The following is a 27605-nucleotide window of genomic DNA, read 5'->3' as shown; positions in this document are numbered from 1 at the left end:
TTAAGAGGGTTTTTTTATTTGGTTTGAAAGATTTATGGATTTATTTGAAAGACAGAGCTACAGAGACAGGAGAGACAGAGTAGTCTTGAACCGCTGAGGCTGAGCCAGGCTGAAGCCAGGACCCTGAAAATCCATCCAGTCTCCTATGTGAGTGGCAGGAGCCCAGATACTTGGGCCATCCTCCTGTGCTCATAGGGGGTGCTGACATCACGGTGAATGTTTAACCCATTGTGGCACAACACAAGCCCTTAATTATAAAAGTTCTTTATTCAGCAGCCAGTACAGTGGCATATGTAGCAGGCCTGAGGTGCCAGTATCCCTTATGGGTGCTAGTTCGAGTCCCAGCTGTTCCACTTTCCATCCAGCTCCCTGCTAATGTGCCTGGGAAAGCAGCAGAGGACAGCCCAAGTGCTTGGGCCCCTACACCCTTGTGGGAGACCTGAAAGAAAACTCCTGGTTCCTGGCATCAGACCGGCCCAACTCCAGCCATTGTGGCCATTTGGGGAATTGAACGGACCAGCTGATGGAAGCTTGCTCTCTCTCTCTCTCTCTGTTTCACTCTTTCTGTAACTCTGCCTTTCAATACATAAGTAAATATTTTTTTAAAAAGTTATTTCTTTATTATTGAGATGGACCTCTTTATATGATTTGCAACAATCTTATGGGAGTTCTTTTGTTGTCTTGGCCATTGTTAATGGAAGTTATGACCTTTTTTTTTTGCAGAAATGTGGAGTTTTGTGTAGTCACATTTATCTCTACTTTGGTGGCTTCTAGACTTTGTATCATTGTTAGAAAGTCACTTTTCTCATTCTGAGGGTATAAAATTTTTCAGCTAGAACCTTATAGTTTCCTTTTTTTTACTTTTCTTTTTTTTTTTTTTTTTTTTTTTTTCAGATTGGACAGTGAGAGAAAGACAGAGAGAATAGTCTTCCTTTTCTGTTGGTTCACCCTCCAAATGGCCTCTACGGCCAGAGCTGTGGCCCCGGGAAGGCAGTGGAGGAGGGCCAAGTGCTTGGGTGCCTGCACCCCCATGGGAGACCAGGAGGAAGCACCTGACTCCTGGCTTTGGACTGGAATAGCTCCAGCCATGGTGGACAATTAGGGGATGAGCCAACGGAATGAAGACCTTTCTGTCTGTCTCTCTCACTGTCTAACTCTGTCAAATAAAAAAAAAAAAGATACAGATTCTCATGGGTTTTGTCATTAAAATTAATACAATGCCAAAACTCCAACAAAATACCAACATTACTATATGGGAATCAGACAAAGTGATTCTAAAGTTTATATAGAAAAATAAGCAAGAATAAAAAGAGAAGAGAAGAGAAACATATCATTAAGCTATAATGATTAGAACTGTGTTGGGGCTGGCGCCGCAGCTCACTAGGCTAATCCTCCGCCTGCAGCGCTGGCACACCGGGTTCTAGTCCCGGTCGGGGCGCTGGATTCTGTCCCGGTTGCCCCTCTTCCAGGCCAGCTTTCTGCTGTGGCCCGGGAGTGCAGTGGAGGATGGCCCAAGTGCTTGGGCCCTGCACCCGCATGGGAGACCAGGAGAAGCACCTGGCTCTTGGCTTCGGATCATGCACCCGCATGGGAGACCAGGAGAAGCACCTGGCTCTTGGCTTTGGATCAGCGTGGTGCGCCGGCCGTGACAGCCATTTGGGGGGTGAACCAACGGAAAAAGGAAGACCTTTCTCTCTCTCACTGTTTAACTCTGCCTGTCCAAAAAAAACAAACCACAGACTGTGTTGTCTTAAATAACAAATTCATTTACTCATACTTCTGGAGGCTGGGAGTCCATAATGAAAGTACAGGTAGTATTGGTTTCCTCTGAAGTCTCTCTTCTTGGCTTGCAGATGGCTGCCCTCACATTCTCTGTACATGTATATCCCTGGTATCTGTCCAGATTTCCTCTTCTTATAATGTTGTGGAAGTAATTTTTTTTTGACAGGTAGAGTTAGAGAGAGAGACAGAGAGAAAGGTCTTCCTTTCTGTTGGTTTACCCCCTCAAATGGCCGCCAAGGCAGGCGCACTGCGCCGATCTGAAGCCAGGAGCTAGGTGCTTCTTTCTGGTCTCCAATGTGGGTGTAGGGCGCAAGCACTTGGGCCATCCTCCACTGCCTTCCCGGGCCACAACAGAGAGCTGGACTGGAAGAGGAGCAGCTGGGACAGAATCAAGCGCCCCAACTGGGACTAGAACCAGCGCCAAGATGGGATGCTGGCGCTGCAGGCGGATGATTAATCTAGTGAGCCATGGCGCCGGCCCCGGAAGTTATTTTTGTATTTTATTTTCTTCCTAGTCACCTTGCTTATGATTTATAGTAGTTTTTACTTTATTCCCTTAGTTTTTCCAGGTATACAATTGTCACTTAGAAATAATACCATGTTACCTCTCCTTTCTAATTTTTGTAAACATAATTTATTTCTTTTGTACAGTTTCCAACTGGATGGCGCTGTTGAAACATGATTAATTAGGAGGAATGGCCATAAATACTCTTCTTATATCCCAGTTTTAATGACAATAATTCTGGTGGCTTCTGGCTTTCCCATTAAACATGATCTTGACTTTTAGAATAAGATAAATATATTTTGTATACTGACATTATTTGAATTTTATTACAATGTTTGGAAAAAAAAGGCTGTTTAAATTTATCAAGGAACCAGCACCATGGTGTAGTGGGTTAACACCCTGGCCTGAAGCTCCGGCATCCCATATGGCTGTGCATTCTAGTCCCAGCCGCTTCTCTTCCAATCCAGCTCTCTGCTATGGCCTGAGATAGCAGTAGAAGATGGCCCAAGTCCTTGGGCACATGCAACCGCATGGGAGACCCGGAAGAAGTTCCTGGCTCCTGGCTTCGGATTGGCACAGCTCCGGCCATTGTGGCCAATAGGGGAGTGAACCAGTGGATGGAAGACCTCTCTGTCTCTACCTCTCTCTGTAACTCTGTCTTTCAAATAAATAAAATAAATCTTTTAAAAAAATAAAACAATAAAAATAAATTTATCAAAGGGTTTTTTTTTTGGTATTGACAAAGATGATCATGTTTTCCCTTTGATCCAATAATATATCAAATTTATAAATAAATTTACTATTGAGCCATCTTTTCATTCCTGTATTTGGTCCTAGTATATTGTTTTTTGTTTTTTAAAGATTTGTTTATTTATTTGAAAGGCAGAGTTATAGAGAGGCAGAGGCAAAGAGAGAGAGATAAAAAGAGTTCTTCCATCCACTGGTTCACTCCCCAAATGGCCACAATGGCCAGAGCTGGGTCCATCTAAAGCCAGGAACCAGGAGCTTCTTCTGGGTCTCCCATGTGGGTACAGGGGCCCAAGGACTTAGGTCATCTTCCACTGCTTTCCCAGGCCATAGCAGAGAGCTGGATTGGAAGAGGAGCAGCCTGGATGTGAACTGGCACCCATATGGGTTGCTGGCACCACAGGCTGTGGCCCCACCCACTACACCACAGCGCAGGCCCCGACATATATAGTTTTATTTCATGGACTCTGTTGTGTTAGTATAATTTTATGCCTGTTGTATATAAAGAATTTTGTTTTCTCTGTTTTAGGACACTTTGGAATTACATGTTTTTGTGGTTAATTAGAACTTTCCTATGAAACTTCTGGGTCTCAGGCTTTTTGGGAAAAAGTGACACTTTGACAGCTTTAACTCTTACGTGCTTAACTTTTCTATGTCCTCTTGAGTCAGTTTTGTTAAAACACATTCTCCTTTGTTTCCATTAATTTTCAAGTTTATCTGCATGGAATTGAGCAAAATAATCTTAAGGTTCTTTTAGTTTGGCTCTATTTGTGCTGTTTCTGTATTAACATTTCTTTATCTGTCTATAGCTATATCTTCATGGAGTTTTAATTTTAGTGGGGTAAACTATATACTTCTTAAAAGAAGTACAGCAAACTCAAATAGAACTACAATGATAAACAAAAAAGATATCCTTGAAAATATTCTAGGATGGGGAAGAAAAAAGTTCATGTGGCTGTATTAATGTTAGACAAAATACAGTTTCAGGTAACGAACATTGTTAAAGTGAGTAGCTCAAGCATTCTTTATTTTGAAAAAAATATTTATTTATTTATTTGAAAGAATTAGAAAAGGAGAGGCAAAGAGAAAGAGAGAGGTCTTCCATCCTCTGGTTCCCTCTCCAGTTGGCGTCAGTGGTTGGAGCTGTGCCAATGTGAAGCCAGAAGACAGGAGCTTCTTCTGGGCCTCCTACATGGGTACAGGGGCCCAAGGACTTGGGCCATCTTCTACTGCTTTCCCAGGCCATAGCAGAGAGCTCGATAGGAAGGGGAGCAGCTGGGACTCAAACTGGTGCCCATATGGGATGCCAGCACTGCAGGTAGCAATTTTACCCACTACGCCACAGTGCAGACCCCAAGCATTCTTAAACTTTCATACATCTAACAGACTTGAAAGTCAAAATTGATGGAATTAGAAAGAGAACTGACAAGTTTGTAGTCATGTGGTTGATCTTGGCATGTTTTTATTAAAATTGATAAGTAAATAGCCACGTATCAGTAGATTTGAACAAGACAAGTAATAAACTTTGTCTAATACATATAAAAATTTGGTGCTCAACAAATAGAGAGTATATATTATATTATAGCACAAAAAGAATACTTTAAAAAATTGATTATGTCCTGAATCATAGAAGTCTTCAGAATTTAAGGTAATAACTGCAGTCATATAGATAACACTGTGGACCAGAGTAATTAAGCTTGACCTGCAATACACAGAAACTTTTTTTAAAAACTTATCTGACAGGACCGATGCTGTGGTATAGCGGGTAAAGCCACTGCTTGCAGTACCGTCATCCCATATGGGTGCTGGTTCAAGCTCTGGCTCCTCCACTTCCAATCCAGCTCTCTGCTAATATGCCTGAGAAAGCAGTAGAGGGAGACCCAGAAGAAGCTCCTGGCTTCTGGCTTTGGATTGGCTCAGCTGTGGCTGTTGTGGCCATTTGGGAATGAACCAGCAGATGAAAGATCTCTGACTCTCCCTTTCTCTCTCTCCCTCTTTCAAATAAATAAATATTTTATTGAAAAAAGAAGTTCTTTTTATATATTTAGATGTCTTTGTTTCCTTTCTTGTAGGTTACTCAAATGAGTCGTCCAGACCTGATTCTCTTTCTGATGAAATACCTGATGGCTCTCATAGTTGGTATTCCCTCCATTTTTTGGGTTGGAAGCAAAAAGACATGTTTTGAATGGGCCAGTTTTTTCCATGGTCGTCGGAAAAAAGAGTAAGTTGTAATTATCACAATATTCACAAACCTCACCTTTATGTAAATTTTTTATTACTTATGTTAAAACCTTATGTATCACTTATGTTGAATTTAGAAGAGTATTGACACAAGATTATAGCCTTGCCAGAAACTGCCAGTTACAGTTGATACAGTAGCATGTCGTCATTAAAAAGTAAAAACTGGCCGGCGCCGCGGCTCACTAGGCTAATCCTCCGCCTTGCGGCACCGGCACACCAGGTTCTAGTCCGGGGTGCCGGATTCTGTCCCGGTTGCCCCTCTTCCAGGCCAGCTCTCTGCTATGGCCAGGAAGTGCAGTGGAGGATGGCCCAAGTGCTTGGGCCCTGCACCCACATGGGAGACCAGGATAAGTACCTGGCTCCTGCCATCGGAGCAGCGCGGTGCGCCGGCCACGGCGGCCATTTGAGGGTGAACCAACGGCAAAGGAAGACCTTCCTCTCTGTCTCTCTCTCTCACTGTCCACTCTGCCTGTCAAAAAAATAAATAAATAAATAAAATAAAAAAAAAAATAAAAACTTATTTTGAGAAAATAGCCAAGTACCACCAGGCATGAGGTCTGCTTCTGTAGTAATTCAGAATATTTGAAGGAGGACTAATCTTTATTAAAAAAAAAAAAAAAAAAGTCCTAATCATAGTGCTGGTTTTGGCACATCTGGTTAACCTATTGCCACCTGAGACCCTGGAATCCCATATGCATGACAGTGGAGACCCACAGGGAATTCTTGGCTCCTGGCTTTGGACTGACCTGGCCATTTGGGGAGTGAACTAGTGGATGGAAGAGCTCGCTCGCTCTCTCTCTCTCTCTCTCTGTCTCTCTCTCTGTCTACCTTTCCCTTTCTCTATAACTGCCTTTCAAATAAATAAATCTTTATAACAAAAATCATAATTCTAATTCTCTTAAAAATTTTTTTGAAAGGCAGAGACAGTGAGAGAAAGAAACACAGATAGAGACCTTCTGTCTGCTGATTCACCCCCCAGTGCCCACTATAGCCAGGTCTGGGCTAGGCTGAAGCCAGGAGCCTAGAGCTCAGTCCAGGTCTACTATATACATGGGTGGCAGGGACTCCAGTACTTAAGGCATCACCTGCTGCTTCCCAAAGTGTGGAAGCTGGAATCTGCAGCGGAGCCAGGACTTGAAGCTAGCCAGCTCCAGTATGGGACGTGGGCATCCCAAACAGCATCTTAACTGCTCTGCCAAATGCCTGAACTTTTCTTAAAATCAAAAACAAATTAATGTTTTTTATACATTCTTTCATAATCCTCCTGATACTGCTGCATATGTTGGTGTGGATTCTCAATTGTGTTTTTACAAACCAGGAAACTAAGACAAATAGATGTTAAGTTCTTGGCCAAAGTCACACAGGTATTTAATGTTAAGAGTTAAACTTCCAGGGGCCGGTGCTGTGGCGCAGCAGGTTAAAGCCCCAGCCTGCAGCGCCAGTATCCCATATAGGCACTGGTTTGAGTCCTGGCTGCTCCTCTTCCGATCCAGCTCTCTGCTATGGCCTGGGAAAGCAGTGGAAGATGGCCAAAAGTCCTTGGGCCCCTGCACCCACGTGGGAGACCTGGAGGAAGCTCCTGGCTCCTGGCTTCAGATCAGCTCAGCTCTGGCAGTCATCTGGGGAGTGAACCAGTGGAATGGAAGACCTCTCTCTCTCTCTAGAACTACCTCTGTACCTCTGTCTTTCAAATAAATAAAATAATTCTTTTAAAAAAATTAAAAATAAAAAAAAAGTTAAACTTCCAGGACTGGTGTTGTGGTGTAGTGGGTAAAGCTGCCTTCTGTGAGGCCAGCATTCCATATGGGTGCTGATTGATGTTTCTGCTACTCTGCTGCCAATCCAGCTTCCTGCTGATGTGACCAGGAATAGAAAATGGCCCAAGTGCTTGGGCCATGAGGGAAACCCAAAAGAAACTCTGGGCTCCTGGCTTCAGTCTGGCATGGCCCTGGCCATTGAGGCCATTTAGGGAGTGAACCAGTGAATGGAGGATCTCTCTCTGCATTTCCCTCCCTCTCTCTGTAACTATGCCTTCCAAATAAATAAAATAAATCTTTTAAAAAAAATTAAACTTCGATTTCTGATTTTTAATTGTTCTTCCAGTGTACCAAAAGTGATAAAGAAATGACCTGTTATTTTATTTGATATAGTAGATGCTAAAAGTTTTATAACCTGATTCCCTTTATTTTTTATCTAATTACAGCCTGGAGCTGTTGAAACAGTTAACCAAGAGTGGTAACAGGGTCAGCATCGTAGTGTAGTGGATAAAGCTGCCACTTGCAGCACCAGCATCCCATATGGGCACTGGTTTGAGTCCCAGCTGCTCCACTTCCAATCCAGCTCCCTGCTAATGTGCCCTGGAAAGCAGCAGAGGATAACCCAAGTGCTTGGGCCCCTGTACCCACATGAGAGACCCAGAAGAAGCTCCTGCCTCCTAGCTTTGGATCAGTCCAGCTCTGGCAGTTTCTGCCATTTGGGGAGTGACCCAGTGGATGGAAGATCGCTCTCTCTTTCTCTCTCTCTAACTCTGCCTTTCAAGTAAATTAAAAAAAAAATTTTTTTTTAAAGAGTGGTAGTAATAGATACTCTCTTAAAAAAAGATTTAATTTATTTGAAAGGCAGAATTACGGAGAGAAAGAGGGAGAGATAGAGAGAAAGAGGTCCTCCATCCATTGGTTCCTTTCCCAAATGGCCACAACAGCCAGGCCTGGGCCATGCCAAAGCCAGGAGCCAGAGTTTCATCTGGGGCCAAGAACTTGGGCAGTCCTCACTGCCTTCCTAGGTGGATTAGCAGGGAGCTGGATTGGAAGAGGAGTAGGGGGACACAAACCGGCACCCATATTAGATGCTGATGCTGCAGGTGGAGGCTTAACCCACTATGCCATAGCACAAGCCCTGATACTCTTTTTTTTTCCCACAGTTACCTTTTTTTTTTTTTTTAAGATTTATTTATTTTTTGAGAGTCAGAGTTACAGACAGAGAGAGAGATCTTTCATCTGCTTGTTGACTCCCCAAGTGGCTGCAGTGGCCAGAGCTTGGCCAATCCAAATCCAGGAGCCAGGAGCTTCTGCTGGGTTTCCCATGCAGGTACAGAGACCAAAACACTTGGGCCATCTTCCACCACTTTCCCAGGCCATCAGCAGGGAGCTGGATCAGAAGTAGAGCAGCCAGGACTTGAACCGGAGGCTTAACCTTCTACTGCCACTGGCGGAGGCTTAACCTACTACACCACAGCACTGGCTCCCAAATACTATTATATTCCTGATTTTAATGAAAATATTTTGGTGGCTTCTCGTGTCCCTATTAGCATAATGCTGGTTTTTGAATTGAGATAGATACATTTTGTCTCTTCACAGACTATTCCTCATCTATTTGTATATTATTATAGTTTTTAAAATCATGAATATTATTAAGAGCATCAAAGGAGACTGTATCTAAAAGGCCAAACAATTAATTCATTTTCCTCAATACTTCCACTTTACTACTCAAGATAACAGCAGCAATAATAAAATTTCTTTTGTAATTTGAGGATTTAGAATATACTTACTTCCTCAGGTTCTTTATGAATATATGATCTGATCTTGTTTAAGTTTTTTTTTTTTTTTTTAAGATTGATTTATTTATTTGAAAGGCAGAGTTGGAAAGATCTTCCATCCACTTGTTCACTCCCGAAATGGCCGCAATGGCTGGAGCTGAACCAATCTGAAGTCAGGAACCTGGAGCTTCTTTCAGGTCTCCCACGTGAGTGCAGGGGCCCAAGGACTTGGGCCATCTTCTACTGCTTTCCCAGGCCATAGCAGAGAGCTGGATCAGAAGTGGAACAGCCAGGACTCAAACCAGTGCCCATATGGGATGCCAGTACACAGGCAGCAGCTTTACCTGCTATGCCATAGCACCAGCCCCTAAGAATTTTTTGTTTCTTTTTTTTTTTTTTCAGGATTTATTTTTTATTTCTTTGAAAGGTAGAGTTACAGAGAAATAGGGGGAGAGAGAGAGAGAGAGAGAGAGAGAGAGAGAGAGATCGATCTTCCATTCACTGGTTCACTCTCCAAATGGCCGCAACAGCCAGGGTTAAGCCAGACCAAAACCAGGAGCCTCTTCCATATCTCCTACATAGGTGTAGGGGCCCAAGCACTTGGGCTGTCCTCTGCTGCTTTCTTATTAGCAGAGAGACGGATTCAAAGTGGAATAGCTGGAACTCGAACTGGTGCTCATATGGGATGCCAGCACTGCTGGCACTGTGCCACAGCACCAGCCCCAAGTGTTTTTTTTTTTTTTTTTAAGTGAAATTAGATATCTGATTTTTATCTTTAGAACAGGCATTTATCCTAGCAGTTAAGATTCCTGTGTCCCCTATCCAAGTACTTGGGTTTGATTCTTGACTCTGGCTCCTAACCCTAGCTTCCTTCCAGTGTAGAGCCTGGGAAGTAGAGAAGATGGTCTGAGTAATTGGGACTCCTCCACCCACATGGGAGACCTACACTGTATTCTCAGCTCCTGACTTCTGCCCAGCCCAGCCCCAGCCACTGGGGCATTTGAGTAGTAAATGAGCAAATACAGTTGTCTGTCTCTCAAATAAGTAAATAAAAATTTTTAAAAAAATTTAACTTTGATTCTCATGAGTCATATACTTACATAAAGTAAGACACTGATCTTATAGCCATTTAATTAGCTTTTATTAATTTAATTACTATTTTGTTCACTATCATTATCATATCGATATCCATATGTGAAACAGTAGAGAGACTTGCCTAAGATCACATATTTATTGATAAAGTTGGAATTAAAAATCATGATTTTCTTCTTTTTTTTTTTTTTTTTTTTTTTTTTTGACAGGCAGAGTGGACAGTGAGAGAGAGAGACACAGAGAGAAAGGTCTTCCTTTGCCGTTGGTTCACCCTCCAATGGCCGCCGCTGCAGCCGGCGCACCGCGCTGATCCTGGCAGGAGCCAGGAGCCAGGTGCTTTTCCTGGTCTCCCATGGGGTGCAGGGCCCAAGCACCTGGGCCATCCTCCACTGCACTCCCTGGCCATAGCAGAGAGCTGGCCTGGAAGAGGGGCAACCGGGACAGAATCCGGCGCCCCGACCGGGACTAGAACCCGGTGTGCCGGCGCCGCAAGGTGGAGGATTAGCCTATTGAGCCACGGCGCCGGCTTGATTTTCTTCTTCTAACACAGGCCTCTATCATTCCACTTTAGAAGACAGATTGATATGGAATTTTGTTATATTCTTTCAAGTGTTAACATTTTTATATGAGTCCCAAATTCCTATTTTGGAGTCATTAATTTCAGTAATAATATCAGTATTGCACAGAAGCTTTGTTTATTGGACTACAGAATTGTTTGTACCTTAAACTTACTATTTTGTTGTCTAGGATAGTGAATGAGAGCCGACAGGTCCTCCAGGAACCTGATTTTGCTCAGTCACTCCTGAGGGATCCAAATACTCCTATAATAAGGAAATCAAGAGGAACTTCCACTCAAGGAACATCCACACATGCTTCTTCAACTCAGTTGGCTATGGTGGATGATCAGAGAAGCAAAGCAGGGAGTGTCCACAGCAAAGTGAGCAGCTACCATGGCAGCCTCCACAGATCACGTGATGGCAGGTGAGTTTTGTTAGTAACTTGTTTTTTTTTTTTTTAAGATTTATTTATTTATTTGAAAGTCAGAGTTACACAGAGAAAGAAGAAGAGGCAGAGAGAGACAGAGGTCTTCCATTTGCTGGTTCACTCCCCAGTTGGCCTCAATGGCCAGAGCTGTGCTGATCCAAAGCCAAGAGCCTGGAGCTTCTTCCAGGTCTCCCACATGGGTGCAGGGGCCCAAGGACTTGGGCCATCTTCTGCTGCTTTCCCAGGCCATAGCAGAATGCTGGATGGGAAGTGGAGCATCCGGGTCTCGAGCCGGCGCCCATATGGGATGCTGGCACTGCTGGCAGCGGCTTTACTCATTACACTACAGCGCCAGCCCCAGTAACTTAAGTTTATTTCAGATGCTGAATTGTTATTATGCTTAAAAAATATGAGAACCAATTCTGAAATAGAAATTAAACATTATGAAGCCTTTTAAACTTTGCTAGGTAGAGTTGTCTAGATTATAGTCAGACCCAAGCCAGTTAGAGGAGTTTAGAATTTAGACTTCATGCAGTAAGTAATACAGAGCCATTGGAGGGGATTGCACAGGGAGAAGACAGCATGAATGTCATTATTTTAGTAAGATTAATGTAGCAAACAGTTACGTAATATCTACTGTGACTGGGCTAGGCTCTTGGAACACAAAGATGATTTAGGTTTTATCTTTGCTATTTTTTAAGATGTGTTTGTTTATTTGAAAGGCAGAGTTACAGAGAGGCAGAGGCAAAGGCAGGGAGTGTGGGCCTGGGGGAGTCTTCCACTCACTGATTCACTCCCCAAATGGCTGCAACAGCTGGAGCTGGGCTGATCTGAAGCCAGGAACCTGGAGCTTCTTCCGAGTCTCCCACGTGGGTGCAGGGGCCCAAGGACTTAGGCCATCTTCCACTGCTTTCCCAGGCCATAGCAGAGAGCTGGATCAGAAGTGGAGCAGCTGGGACTCAAACCAGAGCCCATATAGGATGTCGGCATGGCAGGCTGCAGCTTTACCTGCTACTCCACAGAGCCAACCCCTTGATATTTGCTCTTAATAAGCTCACAGTCTACACTATCTATTAAAGAATATACTATTATGGATAAAAACATGGGTAGAGGAGTCAGTGCTTTGGCCTAGCTAGTTAAGCCACCACTGGCCTTCTGTGTGGGCACTGATTTGATTCCTGGCTGCTCCACTTCTGATCTAGCTCCTTGCTAATGCGCCTGGGAAAGCAATGGAAAAAAATGGCCCAAATACCTGGGCCCCTGCACCAATGTTGGAGAACCTAGCTTCCGTCTGGCACAGCTCTGGCCATTGTAGCCATTTGGGGATGATGATCTCTCTCTCTCTCTCTTTTTCTCTCTCTCTCTCCTTTTCTTTCTATAACTCTACCTTTCAAGTAAATCTTTGAAAGATTATTTTTATTTTAAAAAAATAAGTATAGAATGATAAGCCTCAGCTTCATCATCTATAAAGTACAAATAACAGTACTTACTCTTTAGTAACATTGTAAAAATTAAATAAGATGGGGCCAGCATTGTGGCACAGCAGGTTAAGCTGCCAGCTGTGACACTGGCATCTCATGGGAGTGTGGGTTTGAATCCCAGCTGCTCCACTTCTCATCTAGCTCCCTGCTAATGCAGGTTGGGAGAGCAGCAGAAAATGTACTTGGACCCCTGCCATCCACATGGGAGACCTGAAAGGAGCTCCATGTTCCTGGCTTCAGCCTCGTCTAGCCCTGGCCATTGCAGCTATTTGGGGAGTGAACCACTGGATAGAAGATCTCTCTCTCCCTCTCTCTGTAACTGCCTTTCAAATAAATAAGTAAATCTTAAAAAAAAAAAAAAAAAAAAAAACTGATTCAGATAACATACCTAATTACTTGAGATAGTACCTATCTTAGTAAGTGCCTGATATTATCTTCTGTTTTTAGTTGTAAGTGAACAATCAAAGCAAAATGTAAGCACAATGGTATAGTTCAAAAGTTGATAAACTTCTATGAAGAGTCAGATTTTAGGCTTTATTAGTGACATGGTCTATGTTGCAACTATTCAGTTCTATAATACACCATGAAAGCAGTTAAGAGAGTATGTAGTCAAGTGGAAATGCCTGTGTTGCAATAAAACTTCATTTACAAAACCAGGAGCAGGCCACATTTGTCCATCAGACCATGTTTGCCATCCCTTGTTTACTAGATAGAGTAGTAGCATAGTAGAGGGAGTGATTAATTCTGGTATTGGTGGAGGTTGGGGTTTCAGTAAAGCTTCACAGAGAGAAGATCTGACTCTGGGTGTCTTTTTACATTTGAGAACTTAGACACTATAATTAGAAACTGCTTAAGAGTTTTGCAGTTGAGAAATGATAAAATCTTACAGGACAGTAATGGCATTGAGAAGAGAGGAAGAGTTGACATGAAAGATATTTAAAAGAAATGATAGGAGCAACTAGAAAAAAAATGCAACAAAAGATTTTTTTCTTCTAGATTTTGGAAACTGAAAGAATGAAAATTCTGATACTTAAAATCAGGAGCATTCTATTTATTTTAAAACATCTTTGTTTCTACAGCTGTTTTGTAACATACCAGTCTCAGTCTACTCTCTCTCTCATTTTTCTCCATGTCTCCTGGTGTGAAATATGATTTCTATATTTTCTTTTTTTTTTTTTTTTAATTTGACAGGCAGAGTTAGAGAGAGAGACAGAGAGAAAGGTCTTCCTTCCATTGGTTCACCCCCTAAATGGCCGCCACGGCCGGCACTTCGCCAATCCGAAGCCAGGAGCCAGGTGCTTCCTCCTGGTCTCCCATGCGGGTGCAGGGCCCAAGCACTTGGGCCATCCTCCACTGCCTTCCCAGGCCACAGCAGAGAGCTGGACTGGAAGAGGAGCAACTGGGACTAGAACCCGGTGCCCATATGGGATGCAGGCAACACAGGCAGAGGATTAGACAAGTGAGCCACGGCACCGGCCCCCATATATTTTCCTTTTTTTGACCCGCTGTTTTTTCTCTCTCTATTTGCTCTCTTTTGCCTTCTCTCTTGGTCATTCACCTTCATTTAAAAGGCAGCAATCTTTCTTAGATAGGTAGTATCTATTTCTTTTTCTTTTCCTTGCCAGATTTTTGAAATTAGTATTTTAATATTTCCTATGTACCTTTGTGGAACTTCATCCCATGTAGATCTACTTTTTTTCTCCTCCTTATCTATCTGAACTCTACATTCTGAATCACCAATGGCCTCCTTTTAATCACATTTAGATATCCTTTTTCCTTCCTGCCTTCATTCTTCCCACTTCGCACTTCAACATGAGAGCATTCTTCTAGTGCTAGGGGTACAGACATGGAAGACAGAAAAGTAAACAATTATAATACATTCTAAGAGGTATAATAAAAATATGAACAGGGTACTTTGGAATTCCAAAAAGTAATATCACATAACTCACATGGAAGGTTAGAGAAAACTTCACAAAAAAGATGACACTTCTACTTTGAATTGGATTCAGAAGAAACAGTTGGGAATTTAAGATACAGAAATGGCCTATGCAGAGGCAAGGAGGACAGGCAGAAGGTTATATACCTGGGTATGGCTACAACATTATAGATCGGGGCAATTTTAGGACATGAAATCAGGCTGAGGGGTTTGGGATTTTCCCTGAAAGCAGTGAGAAACTAGTGCAAGATTTTGGGCATTGGGGTGGGTAAAAGCAGATTTGTATTTTAGAAAAAATTACTTGGCAATAGCATAGGAAGGGAGATTGTAAGACCTGTTAGGAAGTTTCTAGAGTAATTTAGAAGTCCTAACTTAAGGTACTGATAAGGAGGGAGACCATCAGGGAATCTTTCACAAGTATTTTATTTTATTACAAAATTTAAAATTACTGTTTTTTATGAACACTGACATTTGATATTATTGATATTATTATATTATTGGTCTTGTGGTTTTCAGTGATGAATGAGCAGTTACTTATAGTACACATCCTATGTATGTGGCATTCTGTGTATAATAAAATATATACAAGAACAATGAAGTATAATTCTGTATTCTAGGAGCATATAACCTTATAGTAAAGATAGGTCATATACATATAAACCAATTAAGTATCCTGGTGCAGGATGGGATATGATTAAATCTGTGAGTTTTAGGATAGATGTTGTAGAATTTCAGGAAAGAGAAATATCAGATTGGTCCATAAAAATCTTAAATAAGATAAATAGGCTAAATGAACAATAAAAAATATACTCGGGTTGAGTGGAGAATTTCTGAGTGCAGTTAAAGGCTGGAGATTTCACTGTAATCAGTGTAACTGGAACTTAGATAAAGTTTATAAGCATCTGTATAAGATAATTGGTCATTAAAATTGTGAGATAGAGTCTCTTGAATCACAATTTTTTGTAAGATTTTATTTATTTACTTGAGAGGTAGAGTTACAGAGAGGGAGACACAGAAAGATCTTCCATCTGCTGATTCACTCCCCAAATGGCCACAACTGCCAGAGTTGAACTGATCAGGAACCAGGAGCGTCTTCCAGGTCTGCCATGCAGGTGCAGGGGCCCAAGCACGTGGACCATCTTCCACTGCTTTCTCAAGCCATCAGCAGAGAACTGGATTGGAAGAGGAACAGCCGGGACACAAACCAGTGTCCATATGGGATTCTGGCGCAAGTAGGGGCTTAACCTACTATACCACAGCACCAGCCCCAAATCACAATTTTTAAAAAAGAATAGATAAAAACTATGCCAGCACTGTGGCATAGTGAATTAAGCTGCCATCTACAGCACCAGCATCTCATATGGGCTCCACTTCCAATCCAGCTCCCTGCTAATTCACTTAGGAAAGCAGCAGAGGATGGCCCAAGTACTTGGGCCCCTGCACCCACGTGAGAGACCAGATAAGCTCCTCACTCCTGGCTTTGGCCTGGCCCAGCCCTGGCTGTTACAGCCATTTGGAGAGTGAAGCAGAGGATGGAAGATCTCTTTCTCTTGCATTCTCTCTCTCTCTCTCTTCTCTCTCTCTCTCTCTAACTCTGCCTTTCAAATAAATAAAATAAATCTTAAAAAAAAAAAAGAACAGGACCTTGATAAATGGTTGTGGTAATGATAATATTGGAAGAACAATGGCCATGTGATCCAGCGAAAGTGCTCATAGGTATATGAGTCTATAAAAGTATATTGTCGTGAAAACCAGAAAACAGGTTATGATGTCCTGTGATGGCTTTTTTTTTTTTACCTTTCTGCCTGATCAAGTCATACCCATTAACAGGGATGGGGAATGTCCAGCCCACAGGCCATATTAAGTCCCATGAAATCATTTGGTCTGGCCCAATGGCAGGTGGCACTTGGAATTCAGTAAATCTATGGCAGGCTAATTTTTAAGTTGATAATTTTTATATGGTTCACAAATGATATTGTCAATACCCAAATGGCTCTTGGCAGAAAAAAGGTCCCCTACCCTTACTTTAAAGTTGTGTAATTTCAGGGCCAGCACTGTGGCGCAGCAGGTTAACGCCCTGGCCTGAAGCGCCGGCATCCCATATGGGCACTGGTTCTAGTCCTGGCTGCTCCTCTTCTGATCCAGCTCTCTGCTATGGCCTGGGAAAGCAATAGAAGATGGCCCAAGTCATTGGGCCCCTGCACCCATGTGAGAGACCGTGTTAGACCCAGAAGAAGCTCCTGGCTACTGGCTTCAGATCGGCACAGCTCCGACCATTGCAGCCAATTGGGGAGTGAACCAGCAGATGGAAGACCTCTCTTTCTCTCTGCCTCTCTTCTCTCTGTGTAACTCTCTGACTTTTGAAGAAATAAGTAAAATCTTAAAAAAAAAATACTTTAAAAAAAAAAAAACAAAAAAGTTGTGTAATTCCAATTTCCATGGCAGTTAACTTTATCATTTTTAAGAATTATTTATTTGAAAGGCAGAGTTAGAGAGAGAGAGAGAATCTTCCATCTGCTGATTCATTCCCCAAATGGCTACAATGGCCAGGGCTGGGCCAGGAGCCAGGAGCATCCTCCTGGTCTCCCATGTGGGTTCAGGGGCCCAAGCACCTGTGCCGTCTTCTACTGCTTTTCCAGGCCATTAGCAGAGAGCTGGATGGGAAGAGGAGCAGCCAGGACAAGAACTGGCCCACATGGAATGCCGGCACTGCCAACAGCAGCCAACCTGCTGCAACACAGCACCAGACCCAAGTTGTAATCTATTTTCAGCATAGTTGTTTTTCCTCAGTTAAGCCTACAGCTTCTGGAGAATGAGAAAGAGGAGGTATAAATATCTGTATTCCTCCAAGGTATCTAGCACAGAGCCAGGTGAATCAGTCCATCAGCTAAATAATGAATTGAGAAATAATGTGGATACTTCCCAGAAATTCAGGGCCCAGATTGCTAAAAGTATTCTGTAATATGGGGTGTGAATACTTACTCTTTAGACAGCCTGCTAAAGGTATTCTGTAATATGGGGTGTGAAGACTTATTCTGTAGGACTCTGTCATACCCATAACTTTAGGGAAGAAGTGAGTGATTCTAAGACCACATTGAATCAAGACATCTGAACAAGAATTTCGTAATTCCAAAAGCCATATTATGAAGATTTCTTGTGCTTTAATCAGTTTTTACTTTGTGTGTGGACACTATCTTTTGGCCATCCTCTCATCAACTTGTGGTATCTTAGCTGTGGGATCACACACATACCCAATACTAACTTTGGTTCAGACTCCTTTATAGGTTATTATTGATCTCTGTGCTATGTAAGGTAAAATAGGCTTAGGTAAATACACCCACACATATATGTCAACTTCAAAGAATAAGTAATTGCTAGTTAGATGAGAGGGTGGGTACAAAAGGAAGTGAATTAGTAGGTTGGTAGAGTTTTGGGAATGAGTGATTAGGTCAGTAAGTAGGTAGCCTGCCAATGGAAAGTTTGAGAATGAATAATGAGATACTAGTGATATGGTAGTTAAGTATTTAGATTAATGGTAGCAAATACAAATAGTATGAAGAATCTAAAAGAATAAATAATCTTCATGTTTTTCTCATTTTGATTTTGGAATGCATGTTATCTTTTTCTAACAATAGTAGCAAATTTAACCATCCTAATTATTTTACCTAAGTTTACATTAAAATTAATGTACATTTTCATATTGTATATTAGAATCAATGGTCATAGTGGTTTTAATGTCAAGAGAAATAAATTGGTAATTTGTACATATAATTGAGATTAAGCAATGTAGTTAAATTTATTTTTCTATATAGTTAATTCCTAATTATCCATGGTTAGGTTGTTCATATTTTGGAATTTTTATAGCCATATTTGTCACTTAAATAATTAGATGTAACTATTTAGTGTAGTAATTTTTGTGAAAAACGTGTTCTTGAAGTCTTGCTTTTAGCTATTTTAGAAAATATCCAATGCATGTATTTTTTAAGTCTTATTTATTTGAGAGGCAGAGTGAGTGAGAGCAAGAGAGGTCCCATCTGCTGGTTCTCTCCCCAGTTGCCTGCAATAGCTATTACTGACCTTGAACCTGGGAGCCAGGAATTCAATCCAGGTCTTCCACATAGGTAGCAAGAGCTCAGTCACAACTCTGCTTCCCAGAGTCTGCATTAGCAGGAAGCTAGAGTCAGGAGCTGAAGCCGAGTGTCAAACCCAGATATTCCAGGATGGGGCACGTGGGTCTTAACCACTAGGTTAAACACCTGCCCCCATTCATATTTTAGAATAATTTATTTTTAAATTTTATGTCCTTACTGTAACCACTTATTTTGCTGTTTCATGTGCCATATTGTGAAGTCATAGAGATCTCTAAATGAACAGACAAATCATACTAGCAAACTGGGGAAAGTTGTCCACTTAGTTTTAGGGTAATAATAATTTTGGGGGCTGGCGTTTGTGGCATAGTTGGTTAAGCCTCCATGTGTCGTGCCAGCATCCCATATGGGCGCCAGTTCGTGTCCCAGCTGCTCCTCTTCCAATCCAGCTCTGTGTGTTGGCCTAGAAAAGCAGTGGAAGATGGTCTTTGTGCTTTGGCCATTGTACCCACATGGGAGACCCAGAAGAGGCTCCTGGCTCCTGGCTTCAGATCAGCCCAGCTCTGGCTGTTGTGGCCATTTGGGGAGTGAACCAACAAATAGAAGACCTCTCTCTCTCTCTCTTCCTCTCTCTGTCTGTAACTGACTTAAATAAGCCAGTCCCAAAATGGCAGATACCATGTTTTCCCTGATCTGGGGTGACTAATAGAGTACCTAAAATGTAATGTATTAGAGTGAAATGGATTTTTTTTTTTTTTTTTGACAGGCAGAGTGGACAGTGAGAGACAGAGAGACAGAGAGACAGAGAGAAAGGTCTTCCTTTGCCGTTGGTTCACCCTCCAATGGCCGCCGCGGCCGACGCGCTGCGGCCGGCACACCGCGCTGATCCGATGGCAGGAGCCAGGAGCCAGGTGCTTTTCCTGGTCTCCCATGGGGTGCAGGGCCCAAGAACCTGGGCCATCCTCCACTGCACTCCCTGGCCACAGCAGAGGGCTGGCCTGGAAGAGGGGCAACCGGGACAGAATCCGGTGCCCCGACCGGGACTAGAACCCGGTGTGCCGGCGCCGCTAGGCGGAGGATTAGCCTAGTGAGCCGCGGCGCCGGCCCGTGAAATGGATATTTTGAGACTTGAGGATTGTTTACAGCCCTTGTCTTTACTGTTGAGGAATAGTGTTTTTTTTCTTCATATTATTTGTTGAACTCTTAGTGTAGGGTTAATCTTATGAGTATAAAGTATGCTGAAAATAAATCTTTATAAAAATTAAGAGTGAGAACAGGAAAGGGAGGAGGAAGAAGGATTGGAGCATGCCCAGGAGGGAGGATAGGGTGGGATGTATCACTATGTTCCTAAATCTGAATATATGAAATATATGAAACTTGTATATCTTAAATAAAATTAAAAAATAAAAGTAATGTAGCCAAAAAATAATAATAATTCTTGAACTAAACTAGCAAACTCTTTCTGAAATGTTTTCATCTGCAAAAATCGTACAAAAAATTTGATCATTTGCCAAAACTTGCAGTACAAATTCAAAATTCTAGGTCTGAAATATGAAGTGTATTTTTTCTTTGAAATGTCTTTTAATAAATAATAATTACTCTTTTACCCATTAACCTGAGAATTTTTTTAGTATTTAAATATGTATACTGTCAGTCTTAAATTTTCTTTTGTTTTACTCAAACTGAAAACAAGACATTTTTAAAAATAATTTTTTAAAGATTTATTTTATTTGAAAATCAGAGTTACACAGAGAGAGAAGGAGAGGCAGAGAGAGAGAGAGAGAGGTCTTCTATCCTCTGGCTCACTCCCCAGTTGGCTACAACAGCCGGAGCTGTGCTGATCCAAAGATAGGAACCAGGATCTTCCTCTGGGTCTCCCAAGTGGGTGCAGGGGCCCAAGGACTTGGGCCATCAGCAAAAAGCTGGATCAGAAGTTGGAGTAGCCAGGACTCGAACTGGCACCCATATGGTATGCCGGCACTTCAGGCACTGGCTTTACTGGCTATGCCACAGCGTTGGCAGAGAGAGAAAAGTTTTACATCTGCTGGTTCATTCCCCAGTTGGCTGCAATCTGGAGCTGAGCTGATCAGGAGCCAGGAGCTTCTTCGGGTCTCCCAAGTGGGTGCAGGGGCCCAAGGACTTGGGCTATCTTCTACTGCTTTCCCAGGCCATAGCTGAGAGCTGGATTAGAAGTGGGACAGCCAGGACTTCAACCGGCACCAATAAGGGATGCCTGCACTGGAGGCGGTGGCTTTACCCATTACGCCACAGCGCTGGCCCCTAAAATAATTTTCAAAGATCATATAAATTTGTAAACTCTGAGACCTAATGAAAATATTTGACAAGCACATCTATGAAATTAAGTCACCTCAGCAGTATATAAATCTTTGAGGTCTTTAAATTTTGGGGTCAGCACTGTGGTGTAGTAGGTTAAGCCTCCGCTTGCAGCGCCGGTATCCCATAAGGACCCTTGTTCATGTCCCAGCTGCTCCTCTTCCAATCCAGCTCTTTGCTAATGGCCTGGGAAAGCAGTGGAAGATGGCCCAAGTGCCTGGGCTCCTGCATCCACATGGAAGATTCAGAAGAAGCTCCTGGCCCCTGGCTTCAGATCAGCCCATTTCTGGCCCTTGCTACCATTTGGTCAGTGAACCAGTGGATGGAAGATCTCTCTTTCAGTTTCTCCTTTATTCTATCTATAACTCTGCCTCTCAAATAAATAAATCTTTTTTAAAAAATCTTAAAATTTTATAAATGATCACACTGAGTATTGAAATTTATTCGGATTACCATGATGGAATGGCAGATGGATGTTTTTTGACAGGCAGTGGATCTTCAGCTGGTTGTGACTAGATTTTTGATGACTATTAAAAATCCTGCTATATTTATTTTTAGAAACATTACTTAAAACTTAGTATGTCAATGTTACACTAAGTTTCCTTTGAGCTTATTTTTCTAAATTAAATAATTTTTATAGAAGGGTATATATACAAAAGTATAAACAAAAAGTATCTTAGACAAATATTTCTTGAGGCATTAGAAATTAAAAGATAAATAAAATATGATTGTTATCCTGAAAGAGCTCACTATAAAGGCAGAAAGACTGATGAACAGCATATTAGCTTTATAAGGTAAAGACTGATTTTTAAAAAGTAACTGGTTTTCATGACTGGCAGCCTGGAGCTAGTGACCTCTCATTCCTCCTGACTAAGGATTCTTTGTAGCTATCCTTGCCTCTGATGGGGCTCAGTGAGTCAGAATTGCAACAAAAGGAAATTTAACAGCTCCCTCTGCTCCCTTTCAAGGTAAGTCCAGTGACAGGGGAGACTACTTGCAATAAGCAGTATATAAGCCCGGCTAACTAAAGTGAGTTTTGGGCTAGGGCTACAGAGAGTTTGCTTCAGCAGTAACATTCATACAGAATATAGAGTGTTATGGATATAACTTCCAAGTGTAAGTAGCTTCTATGAAAAAGACATACTCACAGCCTCAAGCCCTAATGAAAGCTAATTAAGATTTGCAGGTAGTTAATTCAGCTGTTAACTGACTATCTGGAAAGAAGCTGTCAGCACACACTGTCATTGTTGCTTGCCAATTCATTCACTTACTCTCAAGATTAATTTTTTATCTGATTTCAAGTTTCCTCTTCCTAGTTTTCTAGTAAAGTTTGCATTTGCTCTACTATTGACCATAACCAATCATGTAGAATCTAAGGGCCAACATCACATTTCTTCTGTTACTGTTCCTCCTCTCCCTGAAAGTTACTCGAAACTTACTTGAATGAAGGAAGTCTCCATACTTAGTGTAGCTGCAAAACGGTTTGTGTTATTTTACTTTAACTTTTGTCTTTTCATAGGGAATAGGACCTGAGTGGATCATCTCCTGTTTTTGTTAGCCATGTCAGTAATTCTACAGCATTAATAAAATCAATCTAAGTAATCAAGTTACTTTCTCATTATTCTTTTCCTAATCATTTCATTTAATAAGACATCTTCACAAAAAGTACGAGTGTCATTTTCTAGTATGTTCTGTTACCAACTCAAAATAAACTCTCCTGTATTAGGTACACTCCCTGCAGTTACAGAGGAATGGAGGAGAGACTACCTCATGGCAGCATGTCACGACTAACGGATCACTCCAGGCACAGCAGTTCTCATCGGCTCAATGAACAGTCACGACATAGCAGCATCAGAGACCTCAGTAACAATCCCATGACTCACATCACACATGGCACCAGCATGAATCGAGTGATTGAAGAAGATGGAACTAGTGCTTAATTTGTTTTGTCTAAGGTGGAAACTCGTGCTGTTAAAAAGCAGATTTTATTCTTTGCCTTTGCATGACTGACTGCTGAAACTCAGTTATTGTGATTTCAGTCAGGTGCAGATTGTGTCCATTGGAAAGGTAAATTTTGCTTTTTATATTGCATCAAACTTCAAACATCAAGGCCTCCAAAACACTTAGAATTATATAATCTCAAAAGTAATTCTTTCTAGGTTGTGAAGAGATAATAATTTGTCTGGTAAGCATTTTTATAAACCCACTTATTTTATATTTAGAAAAATCCTAAATGTGTGGTAACTGCTTTGTAGTGAACTTTCATATAATATGAACTAGTTGTGAGATAACATTCTGGTAGCTCTGTTAATAAAACAAAATTTCAGAATTGATGAAATTTTCTATGCAAGGCTTATTTCTCAGATGAATAGTAGGACTTTGTAGTTTTATTTCCAGTAAGTGAAAAAAAAAACTTTTTAAACTGTAGGAGACTTTGATAAATCAGCAAGTGTATTTTAGCTAATAGAATGTAAGTGCAACAGAAGAATCTGACTAGTCTGTGGAAGGTTATATCAAAATTCTATCAAAATAATCTTTACCCAGAGATATTCAGGATTTGAATTAGCAATGGAATAAAAGCAGAGGTGGGCATTTCCCCCCTATTATTGTGTTGTTTTTATTACATTTGTAAATATTGCTTTTACTGGCTGTATTTTTATAACTTAACCCATATGCATGGTATAAAAATTTTAATTTGTAACTATTTCTTCTCATGTAATAGTATTGATTCATAGAAAACTTCATCTGCTCTGTGGAGGCATCTGTTGAGATAAGCATCACACATTGTAAGGCTTTTTGTGGTAACTACAATTGCAAAATGTTTTTTCTGTATTCATTGTTGTATTTTTCTACAGTGAATTGTGACCTTGCCCAAACCACCAGACCCTGGTAGCCAGGCCCCCCTCCATAGTGAGCTGATTGTCTGCACTTGCACTGTCTCAGTAGCCAATAGACTACAGCTTTTGTCCCACATTCTTATTTTCAGTTTCTGGATCATTCTTGTTTTAGTTGATATATACATATAATCTAAGTCCAAAGTGATGATTAATTTGGTATTTGAAAATCATGTAGCAAAATGGAGCATGGTTAATCTCGCTATGAATATCTTTTCATCTTAAAAATATCAAGTCAGAAATGTTTAACATTTTATCTTGTAATGTTTAAGTAATTTACATATGAACTGTGAACTTTATAAGGTACAAAAGTAATCAAAGGGAAAGAAAAAGTGTGGAAAATGCTAGATGTGTTATGTAAAAAGATGTATTTAAACAAGTGGTCCTCAACCCTGACTACAGGTAAGAATCATTTGGAGAATTTCTCAGGCCCAACACTTTCCACTGCTCACTTAATAATTACTAATTTTTTGTTCTAAGACTTTCCAGGTGATTTTAATCTGCAGCCAGGCTTGAAACCAATTGTTTTAAATTAACTTGCCCCTGATAATCTGATGGTATCACCTTATATCACATGAAGATCTAGCTAGATTCAATGTTATGTTTTTGTATCATTGCCTAATATACAATTGTTTTCCATTTTATTGTCCATTATAAAATGCAGGATTCTGGGCTCAACTCCTAGAGATTCTTAACTCAAAGGTGGTATGATGTTAAAAACCTGTAGTTGTAAAAATACCACAGGTGGTTCTTGTGCAAGTAATCCAAGAATCACACTTTGAAAAAATAGTGTAGACTCTAGAGGCCTGGCTGTGCTGGATGCAAGTTTTTGACCTTTAACAAATCAGTCTCTCTGAACTTTTGTTCCCTTGTTTGTAAATGAGGATAAATGATTAAAAAACTTCTCTGCCTACCTCAAAAAGTTGTCAAATCAAGATCAAATGAAAAAAATCACGTGAAAGCTGTTTGAAAATGGTAAATCCGGCCGGCGCCGTGGCTCACTAGGCTAATCCTCCACCTGCGGTGCCGGCACCCCGGGTTCTAGTCCCGGTTGGGGCGCCGGATTCTGTCCCCGGTTGCTCCTCTTCCAGTCCAGCTCTCTGCTGTGGCCCGGGAAGGCAGTGGAGGATGGCCCAAGTACTTGGGCCCTGCACCCACATGGGAGACCAGGAGGAAGCACCTGGCTCCTGGCTTCGGATCAGTGCAGCGCACCAGCCTTAGCAGCCACTTGGGGGGTGAACCAACGGAAGGAAGACCTTTCTCTCTGACTCTCTCTCTCACTGTCTAACTCTGCCTGTCAAAAAAAAAAAAAAAAGAAAGAAAGAAAGAAATAAAATGGTAAATCCCTTATGAAATATAAGGGATTAAGAATATTGAGGATTTATTTGAGGACTACTGTAATATTTCTTGATATGTGTTTACTTTATGTGTACTTTCTCTCACCCTTTAAAACAAAAAAGATGGTGAAAAACAAGCTTTCATCAGGCAAGAGTCTTTTCTGACAGTAATTTGTTTGCATTTCATGTTTCTTTCAAAGCACATGGTCATATATCTTATTATGAGTTATTATTAATTCTTTAAAATATATTTAAACATTTGGCCCAAAGTGTTTTTTCCTCTGTCTTCATTGTCTTTCTCCTTGGATCTGGAGTTAGCATTCAAGACAAGCAAGATCTGAATTCCCTCATAGCTGATAATTAGTAAACCTTTTCTATGAAGGCCAAATTTACAATATAACAAGTAATTTATATATAAATCAATAATTCATGAAGCTTTGTCTGAGAATCCCTTCTGAGAACAGCATGAGAGAACCAAAACAAACATTCACAAACAAAAATACAAAGTTAAAATAAAAGGTGCCAGTTTGAGCTCGAAGATGCTGCCATCCATTGCCATCTGCATTAGATTACCAGCTGCCAAAGTGTTGCTTTTCTTGTACAAGAGGGCCAAGTATAGACAGTTAAGTGAACATTGCTGTGAAAATCTTAACTTTGTGCTTCCAGATTTTTATATATTTATTTGTATCTTCTCTATTAGACTAATTGTTTATGTGTGAATGACTGTATTGACCTTTGGGTTATTTTCAGGAACTATCTATATATTGCTCCACAAAATTTAATTAATAGTGTTGATCCATTGATTTCAGTAACAGAATTTAGTTCGAATCATGTTATTTATCAAACTAGTGCTCCAAATTGAAAACGTTTCCTTTTTGAAGAGACCATTGAAGAACTACAGCAAAAGCCTAAAGTGGCTTAAACTTACTTGAATAAGTCTGGACAGACTTTCTCACCATGTGTTTAATTTGTGTTATGACTGGCATGTGCTAATGTTTAGTGTTTTATTTGTTCACTTGACAACTGAGATAATAATAGTTCTCTCTAAAATGTTTTCATATTATCAAAAAGTTTTGAAAAATACTTTTATTTTGACAGTATTACTTTACTTAGTCATTAGGCAAAAGATGCAAGATAATATAAAGCTCAAAACAAGAGTTTCAAGGAACAGTTGATTAATAACTTAGCAACAACACAGGGCTGAGTACCTAGCAAGGTTTTCAATAAATACTTAAATTAATGAACAACTCATGTCACACAACTTACTTTTACAATAATAGTGAGTCTTACTTCAAAAAAATTTGGAAGATCTTAATATAAAGCTAAGTGAAATGAATAAGAAATAGATGTTATACTGAATGAAGCTTGTTTCTCTTAGAGTAACATTCTATATTACTGTTTTAATTAAAAAGATATACATACAAATATGCACCAACCTTTTTAATTATTTAAAAAGGTGAACATTGATTTTTAGAAGTGAGTAATCAATTCTCGTGCTAAATTAGGTATTTGTGTACCACTTGGGTGAATGAGTATTCAGGCAAGCTTTCCTTTTCTATTGCTTAAGAGTAGATTTATAACAATTCTAAGAATCTTTTCAAATTAGAAAAATCTACTACATTTTAACCTACCTCATAGTTTCTTCCTGATGATGCTGGAAATAACTGAGACTGTACCCTTCTTCATTTAGGCTCTATGCCCATGAAGTAAAAGGAAGAACTTAAGGTTTTGTTTTATGTTTTTGTTTTTGATAAGTGAGTGGATCACTGGCTAGAGCTTAAAAAATCATTAGTACACCAAAATTTTGTTTTGATTATATTTATATTGTGTTTTGACACATCAAAGGTACATTTATATATTATATTTGGATGACTTGTGTTATGCAAATTCCATTAGGCTTGGAATTCAAAGACCCCCTCTTTATGTCAACTGAACTGCTCATTTAATTTCTTTAATTCTCAATTTCTTCAGTGTAAAATTAGGATAAGATAATTTTTGGTCCCAACCTACTTCAGTGAAGATTATAAGGATCAAATGAAATAACAGGTATTATAGTACTCTAGAACCTATAAATTGCGCTACTGATATTACTTGGTTCTGTTAGAACTTGGGAGTTGCAGAAAACGAAGTTATCCTCCCTGGTATTTATTTTTTAGCAATAAGAACAAAATAGGAATTAGGCCAGTATTCATATGATACAATTAACCATTAAAAATGAGATTCTTTTTAAGAGTATATTCTATTAAGTTGTATGGGCTCTTTAATATTTATTATACTAGAAGATACTCTCAACTTATGTGAAGTTGAATTTGTAGCTAATGTCCAGTAGAAATTTGGGGATCTCCATTATATTTTTCCTTTCATATGGAATTACATAGGTACATTAACTTGACTTTTCTGAAATTTATACAAAACTGTAAAAAGGAATGTAGGCCCTATAACTTTCTTCCTTTGGAGGTTTTTCTGTAGCTAGTTCTGTGTGTTTGAGAACGAGTCTTGAGAAAGGGATTGTGGTACTTCACTGTTTCTCATGGCACAGAGCTTTATATTTTAAGTCATACTACAATGGGAATTGTTTGTATATATGTAGACGTAATTTTTAAAAACTTGTGTTAAAGAATAATTTTTCCCCATTCTTCACACACAAAC

At 40.5% G+C, this 27605-nt stretch overlaps 1 protein-coding gene across 4 annotated transcripts in view; it reads left to right on the top strand.

Annotated features, from left to right (window-relative positions):
* FZD3 (frizzled class receptor 3) overlaps positions 1-24726 on the top strand; it is a 91424-nt gene extending 66698 nt beyond the window's left edge. For 3 of the 4 annotated variants that reach the window (XM_051842535.3, XM_051842534.3, XM_051842537.3), the window contains 3 exons: positions 5107-5255; positions 10650-10883; positions 22452-24726. In XM_051842535.3, the coding sequence (XP_051698495.1) occupies positions 5107-5255; positions 10650-10883; positions 22452-22665 (597 nt within the window). In that variant the 3' untranslated portion in view covers positions 22666-24726. The remainder of the gene's footprint in view (positions 1-5106; positions 5256-10649; positions 10884-22451) is intronic. The other variant, XM_089325445.1, reaches the window with a different exon arrangement.
* The last annotated feature ends 2879 nt before the right edge of the window (positions 24727-27605 follow it).

The sequence above is a fragment of the Oryctolagus cuniculus genome, chromosome 2, assembly GCF_051225735.1.
Source record: "Oryctolagus cuniculus isolate XC-2025 breed Fujian yellow rabbit chromosome 2, ASM5122573v1, whole genome shotgun sequence".
Classification (NCBI taxonomy): Eukaryota; Metazoa; Chordata; class Mammalia; order Lagomorpha; family Leporidae; genus Oryctolagus; species Oryctolagus cuniculus.
The sequence above is the reverse complement of the archived record's forward strand: the minus strand, read 5'-3'. Positions and strand labels throughout refer to the sequence as shown.